General features: G+C 48.4%; 7 protein-coding genes and 1 non-coding gene across 8 annotated transcripts; 3 read left to right on the forward strand and 5 right to left on the reverse strand.

Moving 5' to 3' along the window:
* Positions 1-329: 329 nt before the first annotated feature.
* YALI1_F25649g (uncharacterized protein) lies at positions 330-3,338 on the reverse strand (the record flags this gene model as incomplete). The annotated part of the gene is made up of 1 exon (XM_505612.3): positions 330-3,338. The coding sequence occupies one exon, from the start codon at positions 3,336-3,338 to the stop codon at positions 330-332; it is 3,009 nt and encodes a 1,002-aa protein (XP_505612.3).
* Positions 3,339-3,389: 51 nt separating this feature from the next.
* Positions 3,390-4,567, forward strand: YALI1_F25650g (uncharacterized protein; the record flags this gene model as incomplete). Its single annotated transcript, XM_068283441.1, has 2 exons — positions 3,390-3,445; positions 3,748-4,567. The coding sequence occupies 2 exons, from the start codon at positions 3,390-3,392 to the stop codon at positions 4,565-4,567; spliced, it is 876 nt and encodes a 291-aa protein (XP_068139542.1).
* A 34-nt stretch (positions 4,568-4,601) lies between these two features.
* On the reverse strand, positions 4,602-5,181 carry YALI1_F25663g (uncharacterized protein; the record flags this gene model as incomplete). The annotated part of the gene is made up of 3 exons (XM_066094454.2): positions 4,602-4,737; positions 5,015-5,098; positions 5,174-5,181. The coding sequence occupies 3 exons, from the start codon at positions 5,179-5,181 to the stop codon at positions 4,602-4,604; spliced, it is 228 nt and encodes a 75-aa protein (XP_065950526.1).
* Positions 5,182-5,544: 363 nt separating this feature from the next.
* On the forward strand, positions 5,545-7,096 carry YALI1_F25671g (uncharacterized protein; the record flags this gene model as incomplete). The annotated part of the gene is made up of 3 exons (XM_505614.3): positions 5,545-5,595; positions 5,663-5,750; positions 5,805-7,096. 3 exons carry the CDS (start codon positions 5,545-5,547, stop codon positions 7,094-7,096), a joined length of 1,431 nt encoding a protein of 476 aa, XP_505614.3.
* A 513-nt stretch (positions 7,097-7,609) lies between these two features.
* YALI1_F25691r lies at positions 7,610-7,683 on the forward strand. Its single transcript has one exon. It is a non-coding gene; the product is annotated as a tRNA-Ala (tRNA).
* A 382-nt stretch (positions 7,684-8,065) lies between these two features.
* Positions 8,066-8,533, reverse strand: YALI1_F25701g (uncharacterized protein; the record flags this gene model as incomplete). The annotated part of the gene is made up of 1 exon (XM_068283442.1): positions 8,066-8,533. One exon carries the CDS (start codon positions 8,531-8,533, stop codon positions 8,066-8,068), a length of 468 nt encoding a protein of 155 aa, XP_068139543.1.
* Positions 8,534-8,567: 34 nt separating this feature from the next.
* On the reverse strand, positions 8,568-9,293 carry YALI1_F25708g (uncharacterized protein; the record flags this gene model as incomplete). The annotated part of the gene is made up of 1 exon (XM_505615.3): positions 8,568-9,293. The coding sequence occupies one exon, from the start codon at positions 9,291-9,293 to the stop codon at positions 8,568-8,570; it is 726 nt and encodes a 241-aa protein (XP_505615.3).
* Positions 9,294-12,638: 3,345 nt separating this feature from the next.
* Positions 12,639-15,572, reverse strand: YALI1_F25771g (uncharacterized protein; the record flags this gene model as incomplete). The annotated part of the gene is made up of 1 exon (XM_505617.3): positions 12,639-15,572. The coding sequence occupies one exon, from the start codon at positions 15,570-15,572 to the stop codon at positions 12,639-12,641; it is 2,934 nt and encodes a 977-aa protein (XP_505617.3).
* Positions 15,573-16,640: the final 1,068 nt, after the last annotated feature.

Here is a 16,640-nt window from a genome sequence, read left to right on the forward strand (position 1 = left end):
GTAGTAATTTGTTACCAAGCATACATCGCATACATTATGCAGGCTAATAGAGTGTTGTACATCAGGGATGCAACATAATACAGATGTCAGGTATGACCCCTCTAAAATAACTCGTATTAGAATGCCATCACATAGAGCTAAATGAGACCTGATGGAGTCGCAAATTGAACTCAGAAGCGAAAAAAGAGATTCACCAGCCGTACGATTTTGTTAACTGTCACAAAACTCGTTGTTTGAAGTCTCGGGTATGAGCTTCGTTTCCTCTCTACAAACACACAGCCGTAACGTACGTTAACTACAGAACGTCATACAAGAGTCATATATTAACATCATTTACTTGAATCAACACAATATCGATCGAAACATCCCATGCAAAAGTCTGGGATGGTCTTGTTGGCTCCCTGATAAGCCCGGAGAATAGTGGCACAACCAACGCACTTATTCCAGTCGGGGTCGACAGTGGAGTTCTGTCTGGTCATCAGATTGTAGCCGTTGGTAATGTAGCCGGCAACATCCTCGGTGGAAAACTCAACCTGGAAAGTACTATCACCGGTCCAGTAAGATTGGTAGCTGTTTGGGATATACACAATGAGAGGAGGGTACTTGTCGACACCAACAGTAACGTTGACAAAGGGGTCGGTGGAAACATTTGTAGGAGGCATGACTGGAATGGCACCAATAGGGGTAGTGTGGTCATAAGGATAGTCAGCGTCATAGTCACGACCATCTTCGATGATAGGCCGGGGTCGTGAGGGCCGGGGTCGAGGGCGAGGTCGAGGGCGAATTATAGGTCCCGTATCATTAGTAGTGCCGTTGGAAACAGGAATCTGTCTGGCTCTCCAGTGAGCCCTGGAAGCCATACTAACATTTGAAAAAGTGGAGTTAGGATCAAAGGTAGAGTTAGGGAAATCGAACGGGGGAGGAGGAGGATATACAGGAATAGTCATATTGGGCTCGGCAGGACGGTCTCGTCGATAGTTATAGCTGTAGGCTCTCCCCTTGGGTGGTACCGAGTAAGACGAGTTTATGAAACATCCAAGGAAAACAGGTTCATTGCCAAACTCTGCAGCCAGCTGGGGAAACGATATGCCAGCCGCCTGCTCAGAATCCTCCGAAAGGTATCTCTCTTGTGACATACGCAGCGCAGTTCCATCTGGGAAGTTGTCCTCAGTGTTCGAAGACGCGTCAATGGCGAAGATGACATCAACATTACGCTGTTCCTGAAGTAGGGGCTCGAAGGGAACCAGCTGGCCATCCTCACCACCATCAGCCAGGAAAAGATGTTTGGACTCAGAAAACTTATCAGTGGTGGCGTTAGAGTCAAACCCAAGGAAGGGGTTGGGTGAGAAGATGGCATAGTCGGCGTCCCGCCAAGTAAGATCAGTTTCAGGGACAGTGCTGTTCTCTGTAGAAAAGAATTCACCCCAGAAAGAGGTATTGAAATTCTCAAGGGCATCAATGATACCAGTAAAGAGCTCTCGAATGTAGTCCTGATCGATACCCGAATTCTCGAAAGGATCATTGAAGACAGAGGAAGAAGTGCCGGCAAGGAAACCAGCATTATCATATCCCAAGACACAAACGGGCTCAGTTGAGGGAACAGGCTCAAGGGTAACATTGTTGACGGGGGTCCCATTATAGAGGGATGAACCAAGGTATCGAGTGTCAGAGAAGGCGTTTAAAGAAGGGTTCCAAGATCCAAACTCGAAGGGAGTCATTTCGAAGAGAGTCGACCAAAGAGGAGAGATCATGTAGGTACTGTTAGACTCGGAGGGCTCTCGACCAATCGCAACCATGATAGGGAAAGGCACAGATGCGTTCATGAACTGAGGTGTGATTTGAACATCGGACCAGGTAGTACCCTGTCCTCCTCGAGAATCAGGAAGCAGCTGACGGGCGAGTGCTCGACCCCAGTAATCAGTGATAGTGGTCACAAAACCAGCACTGGATTTCAGGTCGACCTCTTCCTTGATCATCAGGAAGTAGTACAGGGTCTGCTTGATCTCATTCTCCAGGTGGTAATAAGTATACAGAGGGTCAAGGTACTTCAGGAACTCTGAATAGTCTAGGTCACAGAGGAAGTCAGGAGAAACGTACTCCAAGAGCTTTTCGAGATCAGACTGACGTCTTCTCTGGTTAAAGAAGTCACCCATTGAAGGTTTCGAAGGAATGTGTTTGTCAAGAGCCTTTCGGGCATCAGACAACCCAGGTTTTATTCGAGAGATCCCCTTGTCGACGTTATCATATATTCCTGTCTTGGGTCTATTTCTGAGTCGTTGGGCGAGATCGAAGTGGGGCCGTTGAGAATTCTTGAGCCGATCAGCATAGCCAGTCTTGGGTCGATTCTTCCAGGTGTCGGAAACGCCAGTACTGGGCCTGTTTCGCAGCCGATCAGAGAGTCCAGTACTGGGACGGTGGTGTAGTCTGTCAGAGATTCCAGTCTTCGGTCTGTTTCTCAGACGGTCAGCAAAACCAGTGCTAGGACGAGTACGCCGACCATTGGAAATGCTCTCACCGATTGGAGGCATGTTTCGAAGACGCTCAGCGATACCAGAGTTAGGTCGTTTGGCCAACATGTCGTTGAGGTTAATGTTTTTGACAACCTCAGCTCCACCGGTCGAAGGTCGTCGATTCCAGTGGTGCTTGATTGAGTCGGAAACGATGTTCCGAGGAGCTAGCTTGACGAGATTCTTCAGTCGAGAGCTCAGACGATCTGTCAGGCCAGATCCAATGACAAGAGAACTGTTGTCACTCTCGGTTCCGTTGTTATCAATAATACCAGGGTTGGGAACGGGGTTGTCAAGCTGGACGTCCTTCATTCGTTCTCCACCCCAGAATGAGTTCTCGAGACTCCAGAGGTTAGGAGCAGCCTGAAGGTCAGGAACAGTGAAGTTGTCGTTCAGAAAGAGAGAGGTCAACAACCAACTTCCACTGGACAAGCCCACCAAGTAGGACATTGCTTGGAAGAGACCACCCAGCGCGCCAAGGTCAAGAGACCCGTTTACACGGGCGTCCATGGCAGCAACGACACCTGCTCCTGTCAACATGGATCGATAACCACCTCCAGAGAAGGCAGTTCCCATCACGACAGGGGGGACTTCGTCCAAGAAGGAGACGTTGAAGTCGGGAATGTCGAGACGTTCCATAAACTTGACATGTTCTTGCTGAGTCTGCAGCCATCGCCGGTCCATGTAGTCTTTCTCTTTGGGATTGAGGGTATCGTTGGCCTCTCGAACCAGTACGGTTGGGGGACAATCAACATGTTTGGGCTCATATGTGCCGCCAGGGGAAGCGGCAAGAGTGGCCACCAAATGCAGGAATAAGGGCGTAAACTGCATCGTGTTTTACGCTACAGGAAGGTCCACCAGTCGGTCACGCCATGAAGCTCCATGATATATACATTGTGTGATATGGCACAGTTGAGTGGTGTCTGGAGTGCGTGTCCGTTAGTATATGGGTTTCTCCGAAGTTGCAATATGCCATGTCATAAATGCCCATCACGGGTAGCTGCCAGTAGTTGAGTTCGCAGATGCATTCGCTGCCGGCGCCACCATAACTTCGTGGAAGTACCACATCGGGTTTGCATAAAGTTAACTGACAACAGCACGATCCATAATCCCATACTCGCCACACAAACACGATCACAGCCACGTGCACAGACATTGACATCAAGATGCCAAACGTGTATAACGAGTGAGTTCATTGAGCCATGCTGCGGCGACGCACACGAACAAGCCACTAACGCAGATTCCTGAAACAGGTTCCACCGGCTACCAAGCTCCTGACCATCACCACTGTGTCAGTATTTATTCTGTCACGACTGGGATTCCTCAGCCCATACTTCCCCTACAATCAATGGAGCACATTGTTTCAGACCTGGGAGCTCTGGCGTCCCTTCACAGCCCTCATCGCTATACAGGGCAGTGCTATTCCCGCCTTCTACACGGCGTACCAAATGTACAGCTACTCCAATGACCTCGAGGCCAACCACTACGGAGGGATCACAGCCAAGTACGCGTGGTGGCTCACCTTTATCTCTCTATTCATCTGGATCGGAGACTATCTGCTCATCAACTCGCCCTTCTACACCCGTGCCTTCATGATGGCACTCACCTATGCTTGGGTCCAGGATCACAAGTATAACCAGGTGTCGTTCTACTTTGTCAGCTTCTCGGCCAAGTTCCTGCTCCCTGTCAACCTTTTCATCTCCCTGCTCGACGACCCTTCCGATCTCTACCCTTGCATTCTTGGCATTGTGGCTGCCCACACTTTCTACTTTCTCGACACCATCTACCCCTCCGTGTACCCTACTTACGGCAAGTTCCGAATTGTCGAACCCCCCCAGTTCTACTACACTCTTCTGGGGACTGAATCGTCGGCATACACTTCCAACATGGGCACCGGCTCGCAGGCTCCTACCAACCCTGCTGGTGCTTCCAATGCCTGGGGGTTGGGCGGTGGCCCTGTCGGCGGAGCCGCTGCAGATGGTGCTACTACTACTGGTGCTTCTGTCAGAAGTGAGGGCTCCGGTAGCTTCTCTGGTCGTGGCCAGCGACTTGGTACATAAACTGTAGACATTTTAATGATTATATGTTAGAAAATTATTCGTGCTCGGCAAACTCGGGTCGCAAGTCGCTTCGAGTAGGTCGCACTAGAGGGTGTAGCTGGGCGAGGTATGTGATTGCCCACATTAGGTACATCATGGCCATGGCAAGGATCAACGAAGATCTCCAGACGCTGTTGTTAGTACTGTTCCCTTGATAAGTAATGTGAACTGTTCCATTATCATGAGCAGTTCAAACACCATCTACTGCCAAATGTCGTACAAGTAGAGTAATTGGCCCTGTCCATATGCCTCTGTTCGTGGTAGTGTGCAACATGTGATCATGCACATGCCTCATACCAGCACAAGCTGACCAGCAGCCATCACGACGTCGTTCAAGAGACGTGGCAAATCCAGCAAGCCATTTTCGCTCAAGCCTCCATCACATCCGCAACCTTCCATCATACTCACGTCTGATTGTCGCCCTTAGGTGCGAACACCCAGGCACCAAAACAAAGACCCACGACAAGTGCCAATACAATGATAACAGTCCAGCTGCGTTAGTTGTCGTCCATAAATAGTCCCTTTTACTTTGACAAGTCTTCCTCTTCAATAACCGATTTCACTCACCCTCCCATGTTGTGTGATGTTGTCGATGAGATTGATGATGGTGGCTGAAGCTAATTTGGACTCTTACATGCTGTACATACTGGAGTACAGTAGTTGTGGTTAGAGTAAGGGACTCGTCAAGGGTTTTAGACAAAATAATTGTCAGTGAAAAACAGCAAATAAGGAAGATAAAAATATTGAAACAGAGGAACAAAAAAAATGAGGAAACAACAACTAACATATTCCCTCAGCCATGATCACCCACACCCACCCCTTTACTTGTTACCAGCAGGGTTAGGGCCGTACTCACCACCCGCCAGCCATTATCTGCATATCAAATGCTACTGTCCACCTAACCAAGACACCCAGGTTACAAGAGACATTGCATTGCCATGGCGCTTCCGCCGGCGCTCACCCAGTGGTTACGGAACGTGCTTCTTCCGGTGAGTATCTTACGACAGCTCCTAATGCCCCCTTCAACGCGCAAGATCAATTGTTTTCTAACAGCAGGAATACCCCCATTTGGACCGCACATACAACGACACTCTTGACGCTCTCACACGCTACCCGACACTTCGGCCTCGAACCAGTGTTTACAGTAAGTATCTTGAGGATTTGGACAGTACTGATTGGGGATAAACAACTAACCCAGCCGATGAGTATGGCAAACCAGCACTACTGTTATGTTTGCATGGAACAGTGCCTTCAGTGATTGCTGGAGACACATACAAGATCCCCGTGGAGGTCTGGGTGCCACATCGGTATCCCGACGAAGGACCTTTTGCATACGTCAGACCGACCAGCACCATGATGCTGAGCCCGGGAAACTACGTGGACAACAACGGACGGTGCTATCACCCCTACATCAGCGAATGGGGTTCGGATCCCCAGAATACGAACCTGGCTACCTTCCTGAGGGTGCTGTCAGACATTTTCAGTAAGGAACCTCCTGTTTACAGTCGTCCTACACCTGAATACGGACCTCCACCTACCTATCCCTCTCAGAACGACCAGCAACAGACACACCAGATGCAGCGTCCTCCGCCTTTGGCCCCACAATCGGGTATGCCAATCCAGCCTGTTCAAACTGGCCAGCATGCTGTGCCACCTGTGCCCAACCGCACAGGTCAACATATTCAGCAACAGCCCATGCGTACGGGTCCTGTAGATCTGGGTGGCTCTTCGACTCATGCTTCCGAAGCAGTGCCTCCCCTTCCGCCCAAGCCACCGCAGCAATGGAACCAGGGCGCCGTACCTCAGCCACCGGCCCAGTATGCTCAGTATGCTCAGCATGCTCAGCACCCTCTCCAGGCCAGCCACCACCCTCAGGCACGCGGCGGTCCTCTTTCTCAGCAGTTCACTCCTCACCACAGATCCCGTGCTTCCCGCACAGATATCATGGACATGGACACCGCAAAGTCTTCTGACGAACCGGCTCCACCTAAACCCCCTAACCCTGAGCGAATGAAGGCCTTAGATGACCTACACTCTCAGCTGAAGAAAGAAGCGGATGCCATCCAGGCAAACGTGCAAGCAGATGATGCCCAGATTGAAGGTCTCTGGATGAAACTCAGCTCTCTGGAAGCAGGCGTGTCTTCGGAAGTACTGCTGCTCAGACAACTGGAAGCGCAGGCAGACAAAAACAACAAGATCCTGTCAGACAAAATGGACCAGGCTCGTCGAGTCATTACACAGGCCAGAGCCTGCGAGATCCCAGATATCGACTCGGCTGTTTGTGCAGAGAATGTGGTCTTCAACCAACTGTACGATCTGACTGCCCAGGAACAAGCCATTGACGACACTATTTATGCTCTCAGTCTTGCTCTTGACCGAGAAAAGATCACCGTTGAGCCGTTCATGAAGCATGTTAGAAACCTGGCCCGCGAGAAGTTCATCAAGGTTGCCACGATTGATAAAATCGCCGTTGGCGCTGGCCTCAAGTAGATCTGCATCCACTAGATAACGAAAGATAATGACTTATGTATAGTGTACTAATTGTACTAGATGAGTTTTGGAAACGTCACTGTGAATTTATCTGAGAAGTAGAGACCTATATCACCAGAGTCACCATTTCAGGTGTCCTTAAAGTCGATCGTACAACCTGTCTTGAGCCTTCCATTTAACAGAGACAAACACAAGAGAAATATAAAGCAATTTAGAAAGATATGATCCCTTTACCTGTGTTTCTTCTATCAATATCCGGTCTGTATCCTCGAAAATGTTTCCTTCACCAAGTCACGAAACTCGCGCACGCAAAACGACGGGACAAAATGACGCCATACAGCTTTGTCCAATTACAAATGGACTAGAAAGCATTGAAGAATTAATATAACACCATTTACTACAATGTGACTATCTTAGATTCACTGTAGAACCATTTTTTTTATTCTAATGATTTTTTTCAAAAAATAATATTTTGGATACAGTACCCCTAGTTTTTTGTTTAAAAATAACAATGGGCGTCTGGTGTAGTTGGTTATCACATGCGCTTAGCATGCGCGAGGTCCCCGGTTCGATTCCGGTGTCGTCCATACTTTTTTACATTTGTACTACGGACAATCACAACTTGTTAATTTTTTCACGTCGACTATTACGCGTAAGCGCAGTTTCGTAGATTGGTCGGATATTATTTTTGTTGCACCGTCTTCGTATCGTACATACTGTACCAGCAGCTTCGTCATATTGTGTTTGTTTTGATCACAGCAGTTCCAACGCGTGCCCCCAAGTATCGATCTATTGTACGCGACCTGTCACATTATAAAAAATTAATATTATTCCATTACCAATACATCCATATAAATAGCCGCATTAAAAAACGTGGTACAAAAAAAGGTATCAAGTCCGGCTTGCGGACGCGTGTGTGAGTGTCAAGAAACAAATGCCATTAGGACGAACAGGGAGAAGATGATCTCATTATTGAACGTCGGCTGAGGTGATCATAATACTGCTGTTTGCAGGTGCCTTTTTCTTGAGCTTGCCAAATACACGCTTCATTCCTCCTGTTCCCGTGGATCCGCTGAGAAGAGCTTGCTGTCCACGCAATCTGTCGTCGTCGTAATTTGACTGCTGGTATGTAGACACATCGTCCACGGTAGGGTTTGAATTGTTGTTGGTTCCGGTAGCCAGCTCCTTCTGCCAGCCATAAAGAACCTCGTCTCGATCACGCATGGCTGCTGGCGACAGAGTCACGTGTAGAGTCATCTGTCGAGCTCCCAATCCGATATCATTGGGCGACGTTGGAATGCCAACGGGGAAGCCGAATTCAACAATCTCATCAAAGGTTGTAGCGTTTTCTGCATTTTCCGCAGGAGCGCATAGCATTCGCAGCTTGTCGCGTGCCTCCTGTTCCCGCCAGAAGACTGAGCTCTTGACTGTTCCCATGGGCAAGATGGGAGCTGCGTGACCCTTTGTTTTTTTACTGATGGAGTTGATCAAAGTGCTGGAGAAGCCTGTGGGAGACGTAGTCTGTTGTTCTCCGGGAGAAGAGGGACCTTGGGAAGGTGGTGAGAGTCGTGAATATGAGGTTGTGACCTGGGGAGGCGGTTGTTTCCAGCGCCGTTCGCTTCGGTCTGTATGTTCTGCTAGCGACTTGGGGAAGTTTCGGGGCAGGTTTGGAAGTTGAGACGAGTCGGATTGCGTGTCTCCAAAGTGAAGAGGCTCGACTGGTCGAAGGTCCTGACGCGACTCTTGGTAGTATTGTTGTTGTTTGTTGTTGTTGTTGTTTGTTGTTGTTGTGTTGCTGATGACGTTGGTCGTACATGCGTCGCGAAGAGACCGATCCTGAAGAATTGGAGTCTCTGTTGATGTGTGCCTGCGAACGTCGTTTGCTGAGCGCGACGTTGGGGTAAGTTGCTGTTGCGGTGGTGGCGGTGTTTCCAGTTCCTGAGGGGCTCAAGTCTAGCGCCTCGATGGGCGGCATTTCAGGCACCGGCGGAATGTCGTCTGACGGGCCTTGGTTGCGCCTGGACGGGTTAGTATGTTTGTACGAGAGATACTGGTAGTTGGACGGGTACACGAAATCATGTGTGCTTGTGGGTGTCGTGGGTGTCGTGGACGCAGAATCAGACGACCGAGAGTCGGTAGATGGAGACTTCTGGGCCACCTGATAAAGAGGGTCTTGGTAGAGGTTCGAGTAGTACATGGTGTGGTTTTGTTGTGACTGTCGTAGCGTCGTGCAAGTTGACTAACTGACCCTGGATGAAGAGGTTGCAACGTGACAGGGAGACGGAGAAGAGCCCGAAGCAGCTGGAGTGGAAATTATCGAAATGTAGTATACTCACCTGCGTTGAGAGTTCATTATAACAAGTTATCCTTGTGTTGTTAGTTTGACTCCTGGGTTGCGTTTCGCTAGGCTTGGCTTGCGTGTGCGTCTTGCGTGGGGCGTTTGCTTTTGTGCTTTTTGTCCGGCTGGCGGCTCTGGGGACTCTTGAAGAAGCAGCGTGGTAGGGCTTAGGGGAAATACTCTGAAAAGAGGATTTTGGGCGCTCTGAGAGTGGAGTGTGGTAAACGACGCATGTCTTAGACGCGCGTCCTGTTTGAGCCGAACTATAATTGATGGATGTGGTAAGTAAGGGGGTCTGTCTATCACTCCTTGTGTCAGGACCAGATGGGTCTAAATCGAGTGTGCTGTTGCCCCTCTGGGGAGGGTCGAGAGTTATGGGGTTTGTATGGGCCTAGAGAACCCGCCTGGACCACCCAAGATTGCTCACTTTCGGATGACGTTTTGTAGCGACCCCTCAAAATATAGCGTTAGGCAACACTGGTCCCCCTAATAACTGCACATCACAGATGCACCCAAATGGCAGGCCGGAGATTAGATTTTTACAAAAGCAGAAACGACAAAGCGAAGTGATTTTCACTGCAAAACCAAACAATCTTGTCGTCATCAGGTGTGCATGGTAGAGAGTTAATACTGGCAATATTATCTGTTGCGGGGCCCGTAACACAAATGCGCTGGGCAGACAATACAGCCGTGGACGCCATCAGCGTTGCGCAGGCGTTCTTTCGAGGTCGCCACTGTAGGATTAAACACCGCCGAAGCGAGCCACAAGAGGCGGTTAGCTACAAATTTGTGAATAGTCTTCAAGGGAGAGCATGGTCGGTTAACCTCAAACTATAGACGGGGTCAATACGAAGAGCGATCTGCTGTGGTTCGTCCAAATTGTACTACTTACGACTGTGAGTGTGAGAAATAACCATTGGCACACTACAAATACCGTACCGACACTACTACCCTTGGAATGTGCTATCTGTAGCGCATCTGCTATCATGTGGAGCACAGCTTTTTAGCACCTTTGGATTTTCCATCTCGAACCATGTCTACAAGTAGTTAAAGAACAACGTCGAAAAAGAGTGTCTGCTCCCTCGGCCAGAAACGCCTTGTGCCACATTGCACGTCGGTGCTGCTGCAGACTTCCCCTCCTGGGACCATCCCTGAATGTAATAATGAGCGGCATACAAGCGCCATTATTCGTATATCCCCACCGGCGGCCTATTATAACTGGATTCATTAGGTGTGCCCGTGCTTCCCACCGACCCGTACATATCGTACATTACCTCGAGTTTATTTGCTGTAGCCCCCTGTATGGGTTGATAGGTTGTATCTAAGAGTAGCAAGTGCCCTGAATTACACGCTCCGTGTGCAAGGGTAAGAACGGAAAGTACCAGTTTCCACTTCATCGCTACCCACGCCGCTAGCTACCAGGGTTTACCGCTGGGCTTCACCCTCGCTTTCCCACAGTGCGGACCTCCCATTGTATGACCACTGTTTGCCCGACTGCATTTGATCTACTGTCTTTGCACACTTCTCACATTAGCATTCAGCATAAGAAATTCGTGGGTCCGAAAAGCAGCAGTCTTCCGAAGATCATACGTTCCACTACAGTAAGTACAACTACACACACACACACATTGTACGCTCTATTCCAAAAATACAACCGGTAATTAGTTGGTAGCTACACACCATACACATGCACCTCCACCCCAGGCCAGCAATGCAGAGACAATGCAAAGCGTGCCTTGGGCCCGAACGGAAGCCCTATTGTCTTATTCTACCCGTGCCCCCGCCTAAAAGCCTTCCTTTGGTCTCTTCTTCGCCTGTCATCATGTTTGTTTGTCTTGGTTAACGGGCCAACCTAATCCGAATAGGGGCAACCAGACAAGGTCCACGGTGCTGTGCACTGTGCAGGGCGCAGACTCCATACAGCAGCCCCTGACTATTGAGTTTGCCTGCTCTGATGGAGGCTTCCGGACGAGGAACCGAGCCACCAGGACTACAAGTAGTACAGTAGAAAATGCTGTACGTCCGTATGCCAAAGAGCTGGACTATATGTACAGCATCCACGTGGGAGCCATATATGTGCCCGTGCACGAGACGCTGTTTATCACGTGTGGTTTTAAGACATCCCACGTCGTCATACATCCATGTTTGAAATTCCTTGCAACTCATGTCACAGAGAACAAGGAAATCGGTCCATTCCACACTCGTCGTTTCACACAAGCGAGCACGAGGTACAGGACAAGTCTGTGGATGGATTCTGTAATTTCATGACTGACTTTTTTGAAAAGGTGGAGTATATATGATGCTGACTACGTCTACGTCAGTAATTGATCGCACATGTAGCGATACAGCCAGGTCATTACAGTAAGTCTCTATACCAGTCGCTCTACACCACCTGTTATCACTTTACAGTGGCTAATGCATCCTCTCCTCATACAGCAACATCAACAACCGATTGCAAAAGAAAAGTGCCCCTGAGTGGTAGCAATAATATTTGCCCGCAAAACGCCTTATCACAGTATTTGAAAAGGGTGTAATATAATAACGGCAATTATATACAAGTAAAAAAACTAGATTAGGTTTGTACAGCTAAAAATATGTACTTGTACGAGAGCTGGACGCACACACTACATTGTAGCTCGCCAGTGAACTTCAAGATCAATCGACATGATCCAGTCGGCGCAACGGTGCAAGTACAGTACAGTACTTGTACTTATACTTGAACTTATTGGTATATATACATGTCGTGCATTGGTCCACAGGTGCAATATCGAGCCAAAATATCTCTCTCCTGCAAGATGAAGAACATCTCTTCTGGGGATCTGCTCTATGTCGAGGTGTAGCCCAGCTGATGACATGTGAAATCTTCTTTATTTTAGCACTTATTTGTCACCATTACTTGTATTTATTACTGATATATCGGATAATAAAACCCTTGCGACCCCTCTATGGAACATAGACTTGCCTGTTCCGGAAGTAATGAAGATGAATACACCCTCTGAAGACCCCTCAAGACCCCTTAATTCACCTCATTGTACCAGTAATCAGACTAAGACTAACAGTACAAGCACCAATAGTATATACCAATGGTTAACCCATAACTCAATATGCTAATCTATATACAGTACATTCAAATAAGGAAAAAAAAGATACACCCAGTTTGTATTGTCTTTTCTTGAAGTCCCTGGTGGATCCTAAACAAGCCCCTTATTCCCGGTTATGCAGCCTCTCTCCAGTCGTGTACAACTTGTCTCGAATCTGGGCCTCGTAGAGCTCTAGGAATTGGAACACCTGACCCCACACGACGGGGATAATGGAGAGAGCCAGGATCACGGGGTAAATGGCAATGTGGATAAAATGTGTCTGGAAGAATCCGTCAAGCACAAGGCCAATCATGGCGGGAAGAGCCACCACCAGCAGAGATAATGCCGACGAGGTGATCACCAGCTTGGAAAGAGCCTTGAGATTGCAGGTTCGGATTCCGTTCTGGAAGGTTTGCGTGAATAGAGGGCCAAGTACAGGAACATGCAGGGAAGGAGCATATTTCGCTGCGACCAGAACCATGAAGCCCATAGAAATGGCTCGGGCGACGGTAGATGTGTCGGAATCTATGAAGATGTCCACGACTCGCAGAACATACATCTCGCAAGCAGCCGATGTGGCAATCAACAGAGCAATACCAGAGAGGAAGACGAGCACGAATCGCGAAGCGATAGCCCCCGACTTGGTGGAGGCGACCAGGTAGAAACCAGCTGCAATTGGAGCACCGATGGAGAAGGCCTCAATGTCGGAAAACTCGCTCCAGAGATTGTTGAGAATTACGGAGTAGAGGAATCGTCCAGTGAGAATAGGGGCAGCTACAAGACCAGTGATACAGAGAGCACCGCAGATCCATATGGTGCACAGAAGTGCCAAAATTCTGGGTTGGAACCGGGGGGGAGTATAGACAACCACATAATCCGAAGAAGTCAACGGAGGGACCTCTTCCCCATTCTCAGTTGCGCCTGTGGTCTCAGTTGCAGTGTCTGTGTTACTGGCAATGGAGCCGGAGTCGGCATCAGCCTCAGCGTTCGTCTCGGTTCTGGGGATCTTCTCCGGAATAATGGGAACGTCATCCTTTGTCACTTCCACAAAGAAGTTCTTAGATTTTCTCAGGGAAACAGAATCCGAACAAGGAGCCCGCACAAAGGAGCCCTTGGGATCCTGCTCACTGTTCTGGTCGTCGTTGAAGATGAAAGACGAGAGGGAGAGCACTGCGCAAGTTCGCTTCAGAATTTGAGTCCAAGTGTAGTTTGCAACCTGCTTTCCATCGATTTGGGAAGACAGCCAAAGAGACAGACACACGTGAAGACCCACGTGGAAGAAGGGCTTGCTGAGCCAGAAATCCCCTAGAGCAACATCAAGCGACAAAGGCAGCAGGCCTGCCTTGTCAGAAAGCAACTTTTGGTATGCAAAGGTGACAATTCCAATGCACAATCCAATGAAGACAGCGTACATTCCTCCAGAAATGATGATACGCTTGAACTGGAAGTACATTGACTTTTCCAGCACCTCTTGGACCGGCTGGTAAGAAGGATCATTGGGGTTTCGCACAAAGTACAAAACACCGGGTCGCATCTGACCTCGGCACATGGACACAAACATGGCGAACTGGATCATGTAGAAGGTACCAATGACCCAGTGGAGAACAATGTTTGTAAGAGGAAACATGCTAAACTGAGCCAGTCGCTCCCACCAGAGATCGCTGAAGTTACCAAATAGAGGCAGAATGGACACATGCAGAAGCAGGCCACAACAGAAGGGGAATACCAACAACTCAACGCCAAACATGGTAATGACCTTTACTATGGCCTCCAGAAGCTTGAGAAGCTGCTTGGCGTCCACAGAGAGTTTAGGCTTGGAGATCTTCATGTACAGGTAGACCAGCGAGGCAACAAAGGTGTATCCAACAAGAACCTCAAAGGCATGTGCTCCGAAAGTTGTGGGATTGTAGAATTTTGTGTTGTAAGAAGTAAGCTCGTCGGATATGGGGAACCAAGTAGAGCCAAATACTCCTCGCAGGAACTTCATGATTATGCCCTGGATGGCATCAATGCAATAGTTTATCGTATCGACATTCTTCTCGATAGTAAACATGGTAGCGCGGCCAATAGTGTAGGGAGAAAAGAGCAGAATGACTGTGAATCCAAAGTAAAGAGTGTATGCAGTGAATGTAGCTTGCCACAACGCCTTGAGGGGACCTGTGAAGCCCAAAAATGCCATCAGAGTATTGTCTTCCGCGGCAGCATCTAATGCAGCCAGCTCGTCGTCATCACGCCGAGCAGCCCGCGCCTGCTGTTCTCTCTGATCCTCTAGTCGGTTAATCTGATCCTGCATTCGTCGCATCTCTTCCAGCACCTGTCGGTCGTGCTGGACGTTGTTTCGTTGATCCTGCTGGAACTGGTTGAGGGCGTCAATGACATTTTCCACGTCTTCGTTGGCGCCTTCTCCTCCAATGCGTCGCATCACGTCAACTACGGCCTGAGCGTGTCTCTGCTTGATATCCTCCTCCTGGATACGGTCGAGCTCCTGTCGGAAGGCGAAGCAGTTGAGTACCCACTCACGCACAAAGAAAGGGACAATCACGGTTAGGAGATATGCACTGGTGATGACAAGACCCTCGAATGTCATGACAAAGAGCCCACTGTAAAGACCTCCATCTGTGAAGAAGAACTGGGGCAACAGTGCTCTACCGAGGGGGAAGGTACTGATATTGTCCACTAGCGATTCCTCGATGAAGAGCTGGTGCGTGAACTTGAAGATTTTGAAAAAGAAGCCACTTGTGATGATGGGGAAAAGAATCAACCACTTGCAAGCCACCAGAAAATATCGCAACCACGTTTTCGTGCTCTTGAGCACGGATATCGATAATTGGTGTGAGAAGAGACCCAGAGGAATGTCCCTGGGCATGTCTGGTGAGTATATTTTGGTGAAGAGGAACTTCGTGTTGCATAGCTCGCACACCTGACCCTTCTTCGATGTGGTCAGCCACTCCTGTAAGCAACCCTGATGGACGTATTTGATACTTCCGGAACATTTGCACGGGTAGAAGAGTGGCTCCTCTGGTGTTTCCTCACACCTGCAGATACGACACGTTTCCATTTCGGGCTGTGATGTTGTTTTCTGTCGGAAGATGCGGTTGTGTTGCTGGATATGTGTCTTGTGCACAGACTGTCGGGGTTGTAGCCACTCTGTGCTGTTAAATAACTGATGGACGATCGGCTCTGGATGACCGTTGAATGTGTAGAGCGTGTAGCAGAAAGTATGGGGGTCTGTTGTACGTCAGCTGGCCCGAACAAGCGTGATATTGTTGTGTAAGTGTAAGCGTAAATGTGCTAAGTTCGAACGCATGAAAAAGTGTAACTGCTTAGTAAGAGAGTTTATTTAGGTGTCAACGTGATCCAGCGAGAGAAGATAATTCCCTTATGGGTGGCACCGATAAGTATCTGATCAAATCTATGTCCTGCTACCGACAGTGGTAGGGGATTATTCTGCACTTTCAACCGTTGCAGTGTCTTTTCTTCTGGTCTGTTGAGTTTTCTGTCATGTGTATGATTTCAAGTACAAGCGATTCATTCATTGATGTTTCACCGCACAAGTTTTGACAATGCCATTTGTGTGTTTCATCGTATTAGCACCTGATATTATTGGTGGTTTAAATGGAACCCATACTTTCACGAGTACTCGTACCGGTACAAGTACTACAAGTACGAGTACAAGCAGTTGAAATCGTTACAAGTACTCCTCTCTCACCTTCTGATTGCAAAAACACGATTGACATTCTTTTATGTTTTGTTTATGGAAGCTCGATGTTGGATTTCCCTAATTGTACTGTATATGAAGATTATATTGCTTGCATATTGCTCTGAAATGCGAGTGGGATCGTAAAACAGAAACAAGTACAAGTACCAACTTATCTTCAAATGCGCTCAGTTTTCCGTATACAGCAATATTCCAGGGAGTATGTGCTAATCTCACGTTCCAAGCCTCTAAAAGAGAAGTACATACTGGTAATTTTAATCTCACCCTTGCTCAGTTCGGTGAGACATCAACAGTATTACAAGTTACAGATACTTGTATTTGATTTAACGTGGAAACAAGAGTCGAAATGACGTGCAAAACAAGACAGACATTCTCCCTCTTGTAACTCGTTTTTCTACAGACGCTCTC

The sequence above is a fragment of the Yarrowia lipolytica genome, chromosome 1F (assembly GCF_001761485.1).
Source record: "Yarrowia lipolytica chromosome 1F, complete sequence".
In the NCBI taxonomy this organism is placed as follows: Eukaryota; Fungi; Ascomycota; class Dipodascomycetes; order Dipodascales; genus Yarrowia; species Yarrowia lipolytica.